We start from the raw sequence: 17,147 nt of genomic DNA, 5'->3' as shown, positions 1-17,147 counted from the left end.
TCACCCCATTCCTAAGAGTTCTGTAAGGGGCGTGCATAAGTGCACCAGCGTGCCTACCATCCCTGTCCTAATGTTCCTTTTTACTTACTCTTTTCATGTATTCAAATTATGTTTATACTTTTACCTGCTATCTTATATATGCTTGACAAATAAACTTATGATTATGATTATGATTGGAGGAAGAGAACTTTAAGCCGACCTTCTGACAACTTTTAGGTGAGGGGAAGACATGGATGCAATGTTCTCAGTGAACTAGACAGTCTTGCGCAGGTAGTCCTCGACTTATGACCACAATTGAGCCCAACATTTCTAATGCTAAGTGAGACATTCGTTTTGCCCCCATTTTACGACCTTTCTTGACACATTTGATAAGTGAATCACTACAGTCGTTAATTTAGTAATGCGGTTTCCCCATTGACTTTGCTTGTGAGAAGGTTGCAAAAGGGGATCACGTGACCCCCCCCAGGACACTACGACCGTCGTAAATATGAAACAATTGCCAAACACTTGATTTTTGATCACATGGCCATGGGGATGTGACAGTGGTCGTAAGTGTGAAAAATGGTCATAAGTCTTTTTTCCCCCAGTGCTGCTGTAACCTCGAATGGTCCTTAAATGAATTGTTGTAAATCGAGGATTACCTGTATCTCCCTCACATTTTTAGGTGGGTCATTCAGCCGTTTTCAAAGATTGCGGCTACATTTTTCAGGGTGACACAGAGACCCACTCCTGATTTGGGGGAAGAGGGAAAAAGAACCACCATGTAACTTAAAAATGGCTGCACATCCTTGGTCTTTGCCTCTGGGATTGTTGCAGAATAGTTCTCCATGGGAAAGCTTTAAAAAAATTTAAAGCTTAAAAAGAGGAAGGGAAAGCAAATGATTCGTTTTGGAGAGTCAACAGAAGGTGAGTGATACACTTTATCTAGGGAAGGGATGGGCTTCAAAAATTTTAGCAAGGGGTTCTCTGCCTGGTTCCTGGATGGGCGTGGCCATGATGGGTGTGGCCTAGTCGGCCTCCTGCACCATGGCAGAGGGGGCGTTTTTGCCCTCCCCAGGCTCTGGAGGCTGTTCTTGAGCCTCCGGGAGGGCGAAAACGGCCTCCCCAGGCTTTGGAGGCCCTCTGGAGGCCGGAAACAGGCCCAAACTTCCAGCAGGCCCGTTTTTCACCCTCCATGAGCCACCATACGTGCTCTACACTTACCTGCATTGTGGGGACTCCTGGGAGGAGAGGGGTGGTGTGGGTAGGGCCTGCCAGGAGTGGGATTTGGGGGGTTCTCCAAACTGCACAGAATCTTAGCCAGAGGGTCTCCTGAACACCTGTGAACCCCCAGCAGCTCACCCCTGCTCTAGGGAGAATGTGGCCTGGTAAGAGAGTCCCACAGAGACCTTGAAAATGGCTGCCAAATTAAAAGAGCAGCATTCCAGCTGCAAAATAATAATAATAAAAAAATTCCCTACAAAACGGAGTAAGCTTTTGGAAATAGTGGAGAGAAGGAGGAGCTGGTTGGGCATTTCTGGAGTTAATTTTGCACAGTGTAGATGGCAACACAATATGTGTGAAGCCGGAGGAGGAATCTTGCAATTTGCAGCAAACGGGCTGGTGCAAAAGATGGACGTTTGGGGAAATTCAATCAGAGATCAGACATGGCAGTTGGAGGAGGATGCTGAGTAAGAGAATATAGGTAGTCCTCGAATTATGACCACAATTGAGCCCAACATTTATGTTGCTAAGTGAAACATTTGTTAAGTGAGTTTTGCTTCACTTTACAACCTTTCCTGCAACAGTTGTTAAGTGAATCACTGCAGCTGTTAAGTTGTTAAGTGAATCTGGCTTCCCCCATTGACTTTGCTTGTCAGAAGGTCACAAAATGGAATCACGTGACCTCCGGGATATGCAACAGTCATAAATATGAGTCAGTCGCCAAGCATCTGAATTTTGATCCCATGACCACGAGGAAGCCACAACGGTCATTAAGTGTGAAAAATGTCAGTCACTTTTCTCAGTGCCATTGTAACTTTGAGTGGTCACTAAGTGAACTCATTCATTTAGTAATAGAATAATGCTGGAATTCCTAAAAGAGTTATTTTTCTCTCTTTCTATTTTTCTTTCTAGGGTTTTACAAGGATAGGGTCAAAAAAATCAAGATGGTCACCATCAAATTATGATATTTTTCTCCCTCCCATCCCAAAGGCAGGATTTGAATTCATGCTTGTGGCTTCCATTTTGACTTTTTTGATTCTATCCTTGCAGACACCTCTAGTAGGATGAAAAAAAGCACAGAAGTGAAGACACAGGAAGAAGCTACAGATGAAGCAAAGGGAGGTAATGAATAATATAAGAGACATCGATTCTTCTTTAAAATCAATACCAAGGGGAGAGGTTTTTTTCAAAAATTTTTATTTATCCTTTATTAAAGCATTGAAATAAAGAGAATAAACACATATAAATGAAGAAGATGAAAGGAACACTGTGGATAAAAGATTACACATCACTAAATGACCAAAGACTTTGCAAGTATGATAACATTTGAAGTTTTACCCTTTCCTGATTTGTATTTGATCAATTTACAAACTCTGTTTATCCATTCGTCATAAGAAATCACCAGCAATCTCTATAAAACACTAACTATAATATTTTGATATATGGTTATTTTGTGATTGCTAAAAAGCAAAAGCGGTGGAAAAGGAAGAAAAGGGGAGGAAGGGGAAAAATTCAGAGAAAGAGGGAAAAAGAAAAGGATCAATTAAAAAAGCAATAAAATCAATATTAAAATTCCTTAGTGGGAACTTCTTCCATCTAGCTATGCATTGTTTCCAGGAGAGAAATAGTACAGGTGCGACATATGCCAGCACTTTTTAACTGATTGGCTCATTGATGGACAATCTTGACTGTCTTCCAGGATTCAAATTCAACTTACAACTGCAATTGAGCCCAACATTTCTGTTGCTAACTGAGACAGCTATTAAATGAATTTTGACCCATTTCTCGCCACAGTTGTTAAGTGAATCCAGGGGTGGGCTGCTGGGGGTTCGCAGGGGTTCGGGAGAATCTCTAGCTAAGATTCTGTGCAGTTCGGAGAACCCTCAAATCCCACTCTTGGCTGGCCCCGCTCATCCCTCCCCTCCCAGGAGTTCCCACGCGGCCCGTTTTGGATGCAGGTAAGCGCAGGGCACTTGCGGCTTGTGGAGGCCGGGGAGGCTCAGGGAGTGCGAAAAAGAGGCCTACCGGAAGTTCGGGAAGGTTGGAAACGGGGCCATTTCCAGCCTCCAAAGGGCCTCTGGAGCCTGGGGAGGTCGTTTTCACCCTCCCGGAGGCTCAAGGAAACCCTCTGGAGCTTGGGGAAAGCAAAAAGGCTATTGCTTAACGCACTGTAAGCCGCCCTGAGTCTCCGGAGAAGGGCGGCATATAAATCAAATTAAAACAAACAAACAAACAAAAAACCACCCCCTCTCCCTTGGCGCAGGAGGCCAACTAGTCAGGGGTCACCAACCTTTCAGACCTCAGGGACCACTAAATTCATAATTTTAAATCCCGCGGACCACTAATATGATCTGCCTAATGACTACCTGGGTGGGCGTGGTTAGATGGTCACGTGACTGGGTGGGCATGGCCAATTCAATATCACTCATGTTGAGGGGTGCCTCGCCGGCCTCTACTCGCCCCTCCCCTCCCAGCCACTCCTTGCCTGCCCACCCAAGCTCCTTAGGGCCCCAACAGGAAGCAGTTGTTGGAACTAAGCAGCCACCACGAGAAAGAGTTGGCAAAACAGCTGGCTCAGCTCAAATTGGATCTGACCAAGAAGGAGGCTCCGCAGAAGCACCTCACTGAGGACTAGGAGCATCGGCTTTCCAAGCAGAGGAAGACCTGCAGGAGTGCAAGGCCAGGTACTGGCACCTGGAGGCTCAGCGGGCTGAGATGGTCAGTCAGTTCCAGGCCATGATGCAGTCCCATTGGAACAAGGCTCTCCAGCTCTTCACCACCAGCAGTACTTCACTCCAGCCTTTGCCCAAAGCCCCACACCAGGAGGCCGAAGCAGACCCCAAGTCGGAATTTCTGCCCCCCTCCAACCCACACAAAAGTTCCCAAAGCGGGAGACTCTCTGCAGCAACACAAAAGTTCATTGCACGTATCCAGCCCAGGGGCCGTAGTTTGAGGACCCCTGATTTAGTGCAATATAAAAAATGCAAATAATTTTTCTGTGGACCACCAAAATTTTCTCACGGACCACCCGTTGGTGACCGCTGGACTAGGCCACGCCCACCATGGCCACGCCCACCCAGCAACCGGACAGAGAACCCCTTGCTGAAATTTTTGAAGCCCACCCCTGAGTGAATCCCTGCGGTTGTTCAGTTAGTAACAAGGTTGTGAAGTGAATCAGGCTTCCACCATTCTGACTTCGCTTGTCAGAAAGTCGCAAATGATCCCGGGGACACTGCAACCGTCATAAATATGAGTCGGTTGCCAAGCGACTGAATTTTGATCCTGAGGATGCTGCAACTGTCATGAGGGTGAAAAGGAGTCATAAGTCACTTTTTTTCAGTGCGGTTATAACTTTGAACAGTCACTAAATGAACTGTTGTAAGTGGAGGACTAGCTGTAAAGGAAAAATAACTGTATACATCCCCAACAGCATCTCCCCAAAGGACACTGGAGGGATGGAAAATATTATCTCTGCATCCTTCATGTATATGGAATTATGTCCCACATACTCTCTTTTTTTCCTGTGTCTATTAAGGCAGGATGGGAGAACATGTTGTTCCTAAGTTTCTCAGCATACAATCATGTCTTCGTTTTAATTGACCCCCCTTTTCATTTTTATTTTATGCCCAGGGAAAAAGGAGGAAATTGAATGGTGGTGTGATTTCCTGGGGTTAGTAAAAACAATTTCCTTTCTGCAGAATAATGACAGTTCAGGGTTTTTTTTTCCTACTCAGAAGTCTAAATAAAAGTGGATGCTATTTTCAATCTTTTTCAGGTTTTTTACGGGCTAAGAAGGAACGAGGATAACACAAGTGAGGTTTTAAGAGACAGGTCGTTAAGATAAGTTCTTGTTTAATGTCACCGCCTATCATGCCACTGGGCCCAAGTGAGGACTGGAGGATTAAAATATATAGGTATTCCTGGATATATGGCCACTTGTTTAATGACGGTTCAAAGTTATGTCAGTACAGGTAGTCCTTGACTTACAACAGTTCGTTTAATGACTATTCGAAGTTACAATAGCACTGAATGGCCGTTTCCCCCACTTACGACCACTGCAACATCCCCATGGTCACATGGTCAAAATTCAGATGTTTGGCCACAGACTCATATTTGTGACGGTTGCAGTGTCTCAGGGTCATGTGTTCCCCCTTTTGTGACCTTCTGGCAAGCAAAGTTAATAGGGAAGCCAGATTCGCTTAACAACCGAGTTACTAACTCTACAACTGCAGTGATTCACTTAGCAACTGTGACAAGAAAGGTCGTAACATGTGGCAAAACTCATTAACTATCTTTTTTTTATTTTTAGAATAACAGAGTTGGAAGGGGCCTTGGAGGTCTTCTAGTCTAACCCCCTGCTTAGTGCCTTCAGACAAATGGTTATCCAACCTCTTCTTAAAAACTTCCAGTGTTGGAGCATTTGCAACTTCTGCAGGCAAGTCATTCCACTGATTAATTGTTCTAACTGTCAGGAAATTTCTCCTTAGTTCTAGGTTGCTTCTTCCTTTAATTAGTTTCCACCCATTGCGTCTTGTCCTGCCTTCAGGTGATTTGGAGAATAGCTTGACTCCCTCTTCTTTGTGGCAACCTCTGAGATATTGGAAGACTGCTATCATGTCTCCCCTGGTCCTTCTTTTCATTAAATTAGACATATCCAATTCCAGCAACCATTCTTCATATGTTTTATCCTCCAGTCCCCTAATCATCTTCTCTGCACTCTTTCTAGAGTCTCCACATCTTTTTTACATCGTGGCGACCTTGCTTAGCAACAGACTCAATTGTGGGCCTACATCAAGGGCTACCTATATTTCTTCAGTTACCTTGGTTTGATTTCTGTTGTGTTCAGCATGGAGCCATAAGCCACCAAGAGAGACAACTGCAATAGAAATAAATGCACCAAATCTAAGCTCTCCTGCGATTGCAGGAAGGAAGTTCTGATAAAAATTTATGGTTCTGTGCGCCTTTGGCATTTAATCACGCTGGCCACATGACCACGGAGACATCTTCGGACAACGCTTCGGCTCTTCGGCTTAGAAACGGAGATGAGCACCGCCCCAGGGATGGGTTCTAATTTTTTTTACTACTGGTTCTGTGGGCGTGGCTTATTATGTGGGCGTGGCTCGGTGGGGAGGTTATGTGACTGGGTGGGCGTGGCCAACTTCTTTTTTCTTTTTCTTTTAAAAGCATTTTTTCTACAACCTTAAGAGGTTGCAGAAAAAAATGCTTTTAAAAGCCTCTGACGATCCTAGCTAAACCACGGGATTATCAGAGGCTTTTTTTTTTAACTTTTAAAAGCATTTTTCGGCCGAAGAGATTGTAGAAAAAATGCTTTTAAAAGTAAAAAAAAAAAAAAAAGCCTCTGATGAGATGTGGTAAGCGAGCAGCGACCGGGCTGGGGACCAGTTTGGGGGCATGGCCAGCCAATTTACCGGTTCTCCAGACTACTACAAATTTTTACTACCAGTTTTTGCGAACCGGTGCGAACTGGGAGCAACCTACTACTCCACTGCCCCCTAGAGTCAGGAACGACTAGCATGTATGTGCGAGGGGAACCTTTACCTTTACCTTATTTGCACCTACAATGTTGACCAAGTTTCCCCCCCCTCCACAAAGAAGGGTTTATTAAGTTAATTGTGTTCGATTTTTCAATTTTTTTTTTACCATGGTTGTTAAGCAAATCACTGTAAGTAGAAGAGCCTTGGTAGTACAGTGGTCTAAGGCACCCTGTTATTAAGCTGGTTATTAAGACCAGCTGCCTGCAATTACTGCAGGTTCGAATCTCGCCAAGGCTCAAGGTTGACTCAGCCTTCCATCCTTTCTAAGGTAGGTAAATTGAGGACCCAGTTGTGGGGGCAATAAGCTGACTATGTATAAATTTTCAAAAGGATGAAGGCTATTGCTTAGTGCATTATAAGCCACCCTGAGTCTCCGGAGAAGGGTGGCATATAAATCAATTTTTTTTTAAAAAAAGTGAATCATGTGATTATTAAACAAATCTTGCCTGGTCCATTGACTTTGCTTGTTGGATCAGAAGATCACCAATGGGGATGACATAACTCTGGCACACTGCAATCATCAGAAACACAAGCCAGTTGTCCAGTGTCCAACTTTTGATCATGTGACCATGGTGTCGTAAATGTGAGGACCAGTCACCTTTTTTAGTGCTCTTGTAACTTCGAATGGCACTAATCAAATAGTAGTAAGCTATCTCCCTGTGTTTGGGTGTCTACAGGAGCATTAACAAGGGTGGTGCTCCATCAATTTGGTTTAGATTTAATGGCAGCTGTTTTTAAACCCAGTAAGCCTCAGTTGGAACTCTATAGGCACCGGGTTTCAAAGGTTATAGCAATTGTTCTTCTGGATATCTACTCTCCGACACTTGTATTTGGTCCTCTGGAACTTCATCTGATCTTCCTGTAGCCTTGCTCTGAAGGGTGTCTCGAAGGAGCTCGGGCATGGATTGAGATGGAATAAGCACTGGGTGGAAGTTGATGGAGGAATTCTCATTAGTGGCTTGTCCAACATGCAGAGTTAGTTCTGAATTAGACTCCAGTGCCTGGAAATTTCCACTTTCTGGAAGCTGACTGTTTTCTTTGATCGTCATGTTTGGCTCCAACTCTGCAAATTGTGGGCAGCTGAGTCCCAGAAAGTTTCCTGAAGACCCTGAGCTAAAATGATCTATCATGTGTACAAATTCTGTATCTGATTCAGATGAGGATTCTACATCCTCTTCTTCCGTTGTCGGTGATTCTTCCATCCCCTTAAAAGATGAAAGCATATCAGGGACCCAGTTCTCCTCATCTAATGTCTGGGTTCCACCTTTTGCCAAAGGGTCTAATAATGAAACATTTCTTGCCTTTAGCTCTAAATCTTGACTGTCCACCTTGTCCAATTCCTGCTCAGAAAGGGTATTTCTGCAAGAAACACTTGTCTCCACCAAAGTATTTGCAGAATATTGTGACATGTTCTCTGTAGACATCTCACAACTCTGAAAACTAGTTAGTAGCAATGATTTTTCAGGTTTCTCGGCTGTATGTTCTACATTTATATTTGATTCCCTGGGAACGTCAAGGGACTTTGATCTAGACTGCATTCTTGTGGGACTTGAAATCTCTCTTCCAAGCTCTGAAGAAACTGTTACACTGTCCAAGGGTGGAGAATTCCTGCTTTGATTTCCTTTTGAGCCAATTCCATGGGTCTCCTCCAAAACTTGTGGGCCTGCCTGTGAATTCCTTGTCTGAAGAACCATTCCGGAGTTCTCATCTTTCTTGGAAAAATCAGGTTTTGGTAGACTTGAGAAATGTGTCGATTGTAAATTTACTTTTCCTGAAAGTTCTAAATCTTTTCTTGGCCATTCCTTTTGACTCTTGTCTTTATTCACTGACTGTCCAAAGAGTGTGAGCAAAGCGGACTGAGTCTTAGGTGTTTTCTTGGTTCCTGAAATTGGCTTTTGGCTGGGAATACTTCTTTGTGTTTTGGATGCAAAAAACTGAGCAAAAGGGTTGTTTTGTTTTTTTAATGGTTGTTTTCTGGAAGACTTCGTTATAATATCTCGACGTGTCTTTGTAACTGGGGCACTTTCATGTTCAGCTTTGATTTCCATAGTTACGTTTCCTGTCTCCTGTTTCTCTATCAAATGTGGGACTTCACAGGAGGGAAGTATTTCTGGATCTTTGCCAGAAGACAGAAGACTGATATCTCTAGAGGTATCTTCTTGGAATGCAAGTTGTAGGTTAGGTCCTTTTGCTCGTAGCTGTTCATTTGTGTTTTTTATTAATTCAGGAGTAGATTCTGGGTTGCAGATCAAAGTGGCATGTTCTTGTAGGCTATTTCTTGGTAGAACTTCCCCGTGTTCAACATCTTCTGCTTGTGAGCTGGATAATGAGCTGCCATCTTCTATGTTCCCATCCGTGGCTGAAGAACTGGTTCTATCTTTAGCTTCAGTATCCACTGAAAAGCATGTTAGAGTCTGAAATTTGTCTGAAATTCCTCTTGGGCTCATCTCATTCTTTTTATCTTCTTCATTTAAAGGGAGGGTTTTAGGAGAGGGTTGATTGTCCATATTTGGTCGCTTCTCAAGTTGCAATATTTCAGTCACTTCTCCAAGGAACTCATTCCTACTCATCCAAGATGGCTTTGGTTTCTGATCAGTTTTCAGGCAGGACTTCACTGGATCCACCTTGAAAACCAATGTCTTCTCGCGATGTTCTGTTTGATCGTTTTTCTTTTCTTCGTGCCCAGGAGAAGATACCAAACCTTCAGGCTTAGATTGGGAGGTTTTTGCATTTTTCATTGGTGCCATCATGGTGTTATAATTTGGTTCTTCTACATCTTTAGTTTCTAGCATGTCCAGTGTATTTTTCTGGCTGGCTTTTTGGAGTTTCTTCTTTGATCTCTGCTCCAGTGGTGGCATCAAAGCTGGTAACGTTGTCCTGACTTTGGGAAAAGGTTCCGCTATCTGCCTTGGATTCTTTCCATCAGATGTGATCTTCCAGGAGGAATCTCCACCAGGTTTCTTTCCCTGGCAATGATCTTTTACAAGTTGAGGAGCACCCAGTGTTGCAGCTGCAGATGTTACTGTGGTATGTCTAAGTGCTCCTTCAGAAGATAGAAATGGACCACCGAGTGAGGACCTCGGAAGTTTCAGCGATAAAGGCGTGACCTTGGAAATGCTTCTTTCAACTTCAGATGTGTTCGATTGGAATCTCCTGGCTTTTTCTAATACGCTGGGCCCTATTTTTTTTCCTACTTGAAGGCCTACAATTCCTTCATCCACAAACAATTTTCTGTTCTCCAATGTTCCCTGTTCTTGACTTCCATGTACTTTTTTAATCCAATGCAAAAGTCGGTCCCCACATTTTGGGCCAATGACTCTGGGAAGTTGACTCTTCTTCAGTTCCCCAAAACTTTCTGATATTGAATTATCCCCCCAGGTCTTGTCATAACTCCTATCTGATCTTTGGGGACCATGCAGAGCCATAGGAGAATCTTGTGGCTGTGCTTCCTTTATTCCATATCGCTCATGTTTTCTGCGAATGTAATTTTTAGCATCTTTCTTTAAAGGCGAGCAGATGGTTTTTAAGTTGTCTTGTGAGGTCACATCGCTCTGATTACCCTGGAGGTGTAAATTGGAAGGTCTCTGTGGCATTTTCTCTCGGGCCAAAATCCTTCCAGTGGGTCCGCTCTTAGTTTTAGATTCTTGTCTTGGGTTTGGCTGAGTGTCTTTCAGTGGGAGTTGCTGATGATTTGGGCTTAGGGGTTTTTTTCCTTTAACTTCAGCAAGCAGCTTGGAACAAACTTTGCAGAAGAAAGCTCCTTGGAAGACTGCGTAGTTGAGCAAGCTGCAAAACACACATGGAGATACATGATTATTTCTATTACTTTGACAGCTTAAATACCATCATTTGAAGCAAGAATACCATAGCAAGAATAATAATATGCAGTTCACTAGGTGAGGATGAAAGGGACGCGATGACTCAGTGGCTAAGACGCTGAGTTTGTCAATCTAAAGGTCGGCAGTTCAGCGGTTCGAATCTCTAGTGCCGTGTAATGGAGTGACCTCCCGTTACTTTGTCCCAGTTTCTGCCAACCTAGCAGTTCGAAAGCACGTAAAAAATGCAAGTAGAAAAATAGGGACCACCTTTGGTGGGAAGGTAACAGCGTTCCGTGCGCCTTTGGTGCTTAGTCATGCCGGTCACATGACCACAGAGACATCTTCAGACCGCGCTGACTCTTCGGCTTTGAAACGGAGATGAGCACCGCCCCCTAGAGTCAGAAACGACTAGCACATATGTGCGAGGGGAACCTTTACCTTTACCTTTAGGTAAGGATGACCAGACAAGGATTAAGTACTTTATCAATATCAAAGGTTGCTTTTATTTTTGGAAATGTGATTTTTTTTAAGGAAGAAAAAAAAAACCCAATCCAGTCGCCTTTTCAAAAATAAAAACCACTTTTGATATCACTATGTCCTGTTCTGAATGACTGCGAATTTTCATAGACATTTACTTTATCCATAACCTCCTGTGTTTCTTGGAGACAATAAACACTTGCAGATAAATGCCTACGGAGTTTCTCAGTCATCCAGGTTATGGTTGACCCAAAGGTGCCTTTTCAAGAGGCAACTGGACTTTCTGGTTTTTTATTTGAAGATGTTTCGCTTCTTATCCAAGAAGCATCTTCAGCTCTGACTGGATGGACAGAGAGGACCGCTGAGAATGGACAGAGAGGACCGATGATTTGAAAGAGGGGTTAAAGAGGCCATCTATGTCAAAATTTAACAGCCCTCTCTCAACAGAGGGGAAGGAATATGACACCATCTATCTCCAATCGACAACACAGTCCTTTCAGCACTTCCAAGAAGGCTCCACACCCATTTGCACTACTCAGGTGACTCTGAGGACACAGGTAAAGCTCCAGGTAGCCTCAATGACTCGCTAAAAGAATGCAAATGACCAGCTGTCTGCAAGGAATATAAATCCTTCCGTGCCCCACCATCCAGTCAGAGCTGAAGAAGCTTCTTAGATGAAGAAGTGAAACGTCTTCAAAGAAAAACCAGAAAGTCTAGCTGACTCTTAAAAAGGCACCTTTGGGACCACCTGCAGATGAAAAAAAAAAACATAACCTCCCTGAAGGATTTACTAACCTTGAATGTTAACCAGTTGCCATCTCCTGATTCTATAGTTGGTTTTGTAAATTCAACTTTACTATTGACACTGATTATGATTTTTTTATTTGAAAAAGTTGACACCGTAACTTGACTCTTTGAAGGAAGCTGAGGAAATTCTTCCAAATTTTCCAAAAATGGGCAAACCACATCATGGTCAGTTCCCCCTCCAATCATGTCAGTGAGGTCAGCAATCATTTTATTTATTTATTTATTCATACCCCAGCTTTATTATTATTATTTTTTGCAAATAATTCAAAGTGGTAAACATATCTAATACTTTTCCTCTCGTTCTTCCCATGTTCCTTTCTATCCTTGTGAATTGGGCTGAGAGAGGGGGACTGGCCCAAAGTCACCCAGCTGGCTTTCATATCTAAGGTAGGATTAAAACTCAGAGTTTCCTGGTAATTGGCCCAACATCATCCAGCTGGTTTTCATGGCTAAGGCGGGATTAGAACTTGCAATCTGCTGGTGATTGGTCCAAAGACCCCCAGTCAGTTTACATGGCTAAGGCGGGACTGGAACTCACAGTCGGCTAGTGATTGGGTCAAAGTCACCATTAGGGTTGCCAGGTCTGCTTCCAAAAAATAGCGGACAAGCGGGGAGGGGGGGGGGTTAAGTAGTAAAAAAATAAAAAAAAATTACAATTAAATTATATATTTTCTTACAAACATTTTAACACGCCATTTTAGGTCAGTCGACACAAGCTACAATACATTTTAAAAATGTGAACTGTACATAATTTTATAATATATTTTTATTTTAATCTCATCATTCATTTTTTCGGAGAATCGAGTTCAATGGATGTTCGATCTTTGTCTCATTCTAACTTATGAAAAAAAAAGACAAAACGTGATTCTCCTATCCTTATTCTCTTAGACTGTACAGCTTTAGATTACGTGCCATTTCATCATAAAGCTTTTGAATAAAAAAAAATGTCCACCATTTTGTGAAAAAAAATAGTGAACATAATGTGAAAAAATTGGACTCTCCACTCAAACGACCAGTTCGTTCTCACAGGGAGGGACTACTCAGGGTACCGTCAGTCAAATTATGCCGACTGGCGACTCCCAGGGGGAGGGCCTTCTCTGTGGGGGCTCCAACCCTTTGGAATGAACTGCCCCTGGAGATATGGAATATCCCTGATCTCCGTGCTTTCCGCCGTGCCCTCAAGACCCTGATGTTCCAACAGGCGGGGCTAAACATACGAACATGTGAATGATTTTTTAAATGTTATCTAATTCTGGGTTTTATTTAATTGACCAAACTAAGTAATAATTTTAATTAGCAATTTTATGATGTTTGTGTGTCTATATTTTTCTTGACTGTACACCGCCTTGAGTCCTACGGGAGAAAGGCGGTATAGAAATATAATAAATAAATAAATAAATAAATTGTGGACACCTGGCAACCATGCTGGTTTTCATGGTTAAGGTGGGGCTAGAATTCAGATCTCCTCCTGGTGATTGGCCCGAAGTCCCTCAGTCAGTTTACATGGCTAAGGCAGGACTAGAACTCACAGTCTCCTACCTTCTATTATTATTATTTTATTTTATTTATTAAATTTCTATACCGCCCTACTCCCGAAGGACTCAGGGCGGTGCACAGCCAAACAATAAAAACACATACAATACAAAATTTAAAAAATAGAATAAAATCAAATTAAATAATTTTGGCCCCGACAAATTTAAAACCCCAAACTTTTAAAACCAATTTAAAATTGAATATATAAATACTAAAAAATATTTAAAATTTTAAAAATCTTTTATAAAAGAGGGGGAAAATTAGGCCAGGCCGGCCTGGTGAAATAGTAAGGTCTTTAAGGCGCGGCGGAAGGTGCGCAGATCCGGGATCCTCCGTATCTCTGGGGGGAGCTCGTTCCAGATAGTAGGTGCCCCCACAGAGAAGGCTCTCCCCCTGGGGGCCGCCAGTCGGCATTGTTTGGCTGACGGCACCCGGAGGAGCCCCTCTCTATGGGAGCGTACCCATAGAGTAGGTGGGAGGCTATTGGTGGTAGTAGGCGGTCCCGCAAGTACCCGGGTCCTAAGCCATGGAGCGCTTTAAAGGTGGTAACCAAAACCTTGAAGCGCACCCGGAAGACCACCGGGAGCCAGTGCAGCTCGCGCAGGAGAGGTGTTACATGGGAACGCCATGTCGCTCCCATTACCACCCGCGCGGCCGCACTCTGCGCCAGTTGGAGCCTCCGGGTGCTCCTCAAGGGGAGCCCCATGTAGAGAGCGTTGCAATAGTCCAGGCGGGAGGTGTAGTCTAGGTAGTAGTCCTCATGTTGTGACTGTACATTCCACCGCTATGTAAAATTACAGTGATGATGAATGAGGAAACTTACTAGTGGTCCCATCAGGCGCATCATCCCCATGTTCGCATTGATTGCAAACGAGGAGTTTGGCGCCTGCCTTGCAATTATAATGTCACAGTGAATCCTGGTCACATAATCACAATTTCTGATGTTCTATGCAGGCTTTTGGCAAGCAAAGTCAATGGGGAAACCAGCAGGAAGTCTGAGTTCATGCCACTTTTTTTTTTTTTTTGCCCAAATGCCTGCACTCAGTGGCACCTGCCCACAGCTCTCAATCACACACAGTTGCTTGCCTGGGATTCCTGCCTCTTTCCATGTTGCGATCATGTGAGGTCCTCATTTAATGACTTGCACAATCCTGGCGTTATATCAACAACTAGGACAGCTGGAATGGCTATTGCTAACTGATGTGGTCACATGACCTTGAATTCTATAATTACATCGCTTATGAGTGGAAATTCCAGTCCCATTTCTTCCCATCAAGTGCCGTTGTAACTTGAGGACTACTGTACTTATATCATTTCTTCTCCCCCTCCCCCACAAGTTGGCTATGAGACTAATGATGATGTCAACTTTAAAATCTCATGACTCACCTTAGATTCCTTCTACAATGCTGGCAGCAGAAACACGTCTGGTGCATAGGAATATTTTGGATAACCAGGCGCTGTGTTGAATAGATCGGCATGCAACATAATGCACATATTTCCTGTGGTTCTACCTGAAACAAGAAGGCAGTAGCAAATCCAGATGTTCAATAAACAATTGGAATTTTTATTGGGCTGATCCATTAAGAATAGGACAGAAATTGATAAACTGCACCGCCACCAAAATTGGCGGAGCAAACTACTGTATATAAACAGGGAGCAAACTCCACACCTATTTGCACTGGTGATGTTACTTAGATGGGTAATGAAATGTCTTCAGGAACAATCAAGCTCAGAATCACTGATTCATCAGTTGTAGTGACTCAATCTGTAGATTTATGCAATGCAAAGGGAACAAGGAAAGGAAATACAGCTGCTATCAAGGCAATGTTCAGATAAGAGGGGCTTGAACCAGGGGTGAAATCCAGCAGGTTCTGACAGGTTCTGGAGAACCGGTAGCAGAAATTTTGAGTAGTTTGGAGAACTGGCACATACCACCTCTGGCTGGCCCCAGAGTGGGGTGGGAATGGAGATTTTTCAATATCCTTCCCCCAGGAGTGGGGAGGGAATGGGGATTTTGCAGTATCCTTCTACTGCCATGCCCACCAAGCCACGCCATGCCACGCCACACCCACCAAGCCATGCCACACCCACCAAGCCACGCCCACCAAGCCACGCCCACAGAACCGGTAGTAAAAAAAATTGGGATTTCACCACTAGCTTGAACCCCGGTCGCTAAAGTAACTCAGATCCCTCCTGGTTCACGAAAGATAAAGGGAGGGAGGAAAAAACACATTCAGATTTGCAAAATTCTGTTTTTTTCAACTGTTACAATAAAGGAGACCTGTACAGGAAATCCTCAACTCAACTCATCTTATTTAAGACCACAGTTTTGGCCATGTTGTGATCGTCATATAATGAGCCATCACATGAGCACACCCCATTTTATAATTTGTTTGCAGCAGTTGTTAAGTGAATGCAGTAGTCATAAAATGATCGTGGCAGTCGTTAAGTGAATCCATTATTATTGGCTATGGGGTGTTTCCCCCTCACCCCCAGAAACTGGAAGTAAATGCTTGATTTCCAGAAAATAATAATAATTAGTGATATAATGTCAGTGGGGAATCCAGATTCACTTAACATCCTTATTCTTTGTCTTAAGAACTGCAGTGATTCACTTAACAACTCTGGCAAGAAAGGGAGCAAAATTCACTTAACAAATATCTCACTAAAAAACAGAAATTTGGGGTTCAGTTGGGATAGTACCGGTAAGTCGAGAACTTCCTGTATAAATGGGGGCTGGTTACAGGTAGGAGGTGAGGGATCTGAATGTTGGACTTTTGAATCCAAATTGTAAGCCCTCTATTCCAAGGTCTGTAACTTCAAAATTTAATTTAATTTAATTTAATTAATTCAATTTATATGCCACCCCTCTCCGAAGACCCAGGGCGGCTAAAAACAGCTAAGAAACAGTTTGTAAGTCAAGGGCTACTTGTGTGACATTTAGTCTTGTTTACCATGCAGGGAAAATCACACTTATTCACTTATTTTGACCATGTCATGCAGGGGAATCCACTGGAGAAAGCAATTATGCTTAGAAGAATTAACGGTACGGTTAGTCCTTGATTTACAACAGGTTTTTTTTAGTGACCTTTCAAAGTTGCAACAGCACTGAAAAAAATGACTTATGCCCGTTTCTCACATGCAGCATCCCCAGAGTCATAGGATCAAAATTGACAGCTGGCTCATATTTATGATGGTTGCTGGGTCCCAGGGTCAGGTAATCTCCTTTTGCGGCCTTTCGACAGGCAAAATCAATGGGGAAATCAGGTTCACTTAACAACCGTGTTACTAATTTAACTGCAGCGATACACTTAAAAACTGTGGAAAGAAAGGTTGTAAAACGGGGCAAAATTCACTTAACAACTGTCTCACTTAGCAACAGAAATTTTGGGCTCAATTATGGTCATATGTCGAGGTCTACCTAGTAAAAGGAAAACAGGCTGTCAAAGAACACGGTGGCTGGACACTATCAAAGCTGACACCAGCCAGATCATAGAACAGTGATGGCTAACCCTTTTGCCATCGCGTGCCAGGAAGGGGGGGGGGCGTTGCTTGCGCGTGTGCCCACACCCATAATTCTATGCGCCCTGCCCCCGTGTACAACCCCCCACTCCTGGCATGCGATGGCATGGTAGGCCTGTTTTTTGCTCTCCCCAGCCTCCAGAGCCTTTCTAGGAGTCTGGGGAGGGTGAAAAATGGGCCTTTTCCACCACCACCCCCGGAAGCCCTCCGGAGGCCGAAAACAGCCGGTTTG

The 17,147-nt window shown here is 43.5% G+C and overlaps 1 protein-coding gene across 1 annotated transcript; it reads right to left on the bottom strand.

Moving 5' to 3' along the window:
• Positions 1 to 2,394: 2,394 nt before the first annotated feature.
• Positions 2,395 to 16,933, bottom strand: LOC148114389 (uncharacterized). Its single transcript, XM_087893113.1, has 2 exons — positions 14,780 to 16,933; positions 2,395 to 10,544 (listed from the first exon to the last, which is right to left on the bottom strand). Exons 1-2 carry the CDS (start codon positions 14,869 to 14,871, stop codon positions 7,544 to 7,546), a joined length of 3,093 nt encoding a protein of 1,030 aa, XP_087749239.1. The 5' UTR covers positions 14,872 to 16,933; the 3' UTR covers positions 2,395 to 7,543.
• Between the last annotated feature and the right edge of the window lie 214 nt (positions 16,934 to 17,147).

Source organism: Pantherophis guttatus, chromosome 4 (assembly GCF_059756535.1).
Source record: "Pantherophis guttatus breed Tessera chromosome 4, ASM5975653v1, whole genome shotgun sequence".
In the NCBI taxonomy this organism is placed as follows: domain Eukaryota; kingdom Metazoa; phylum Chordata; class Lepidosauria; order Squamata; family Colubridae; genus Pantherophis; species Pantherophis guttatus.
The sequence above is the reverse complement of the archived record's forward strand: the minus strand, read 5'-3'. Positions and strand labels throughout refer to the sequence as shown.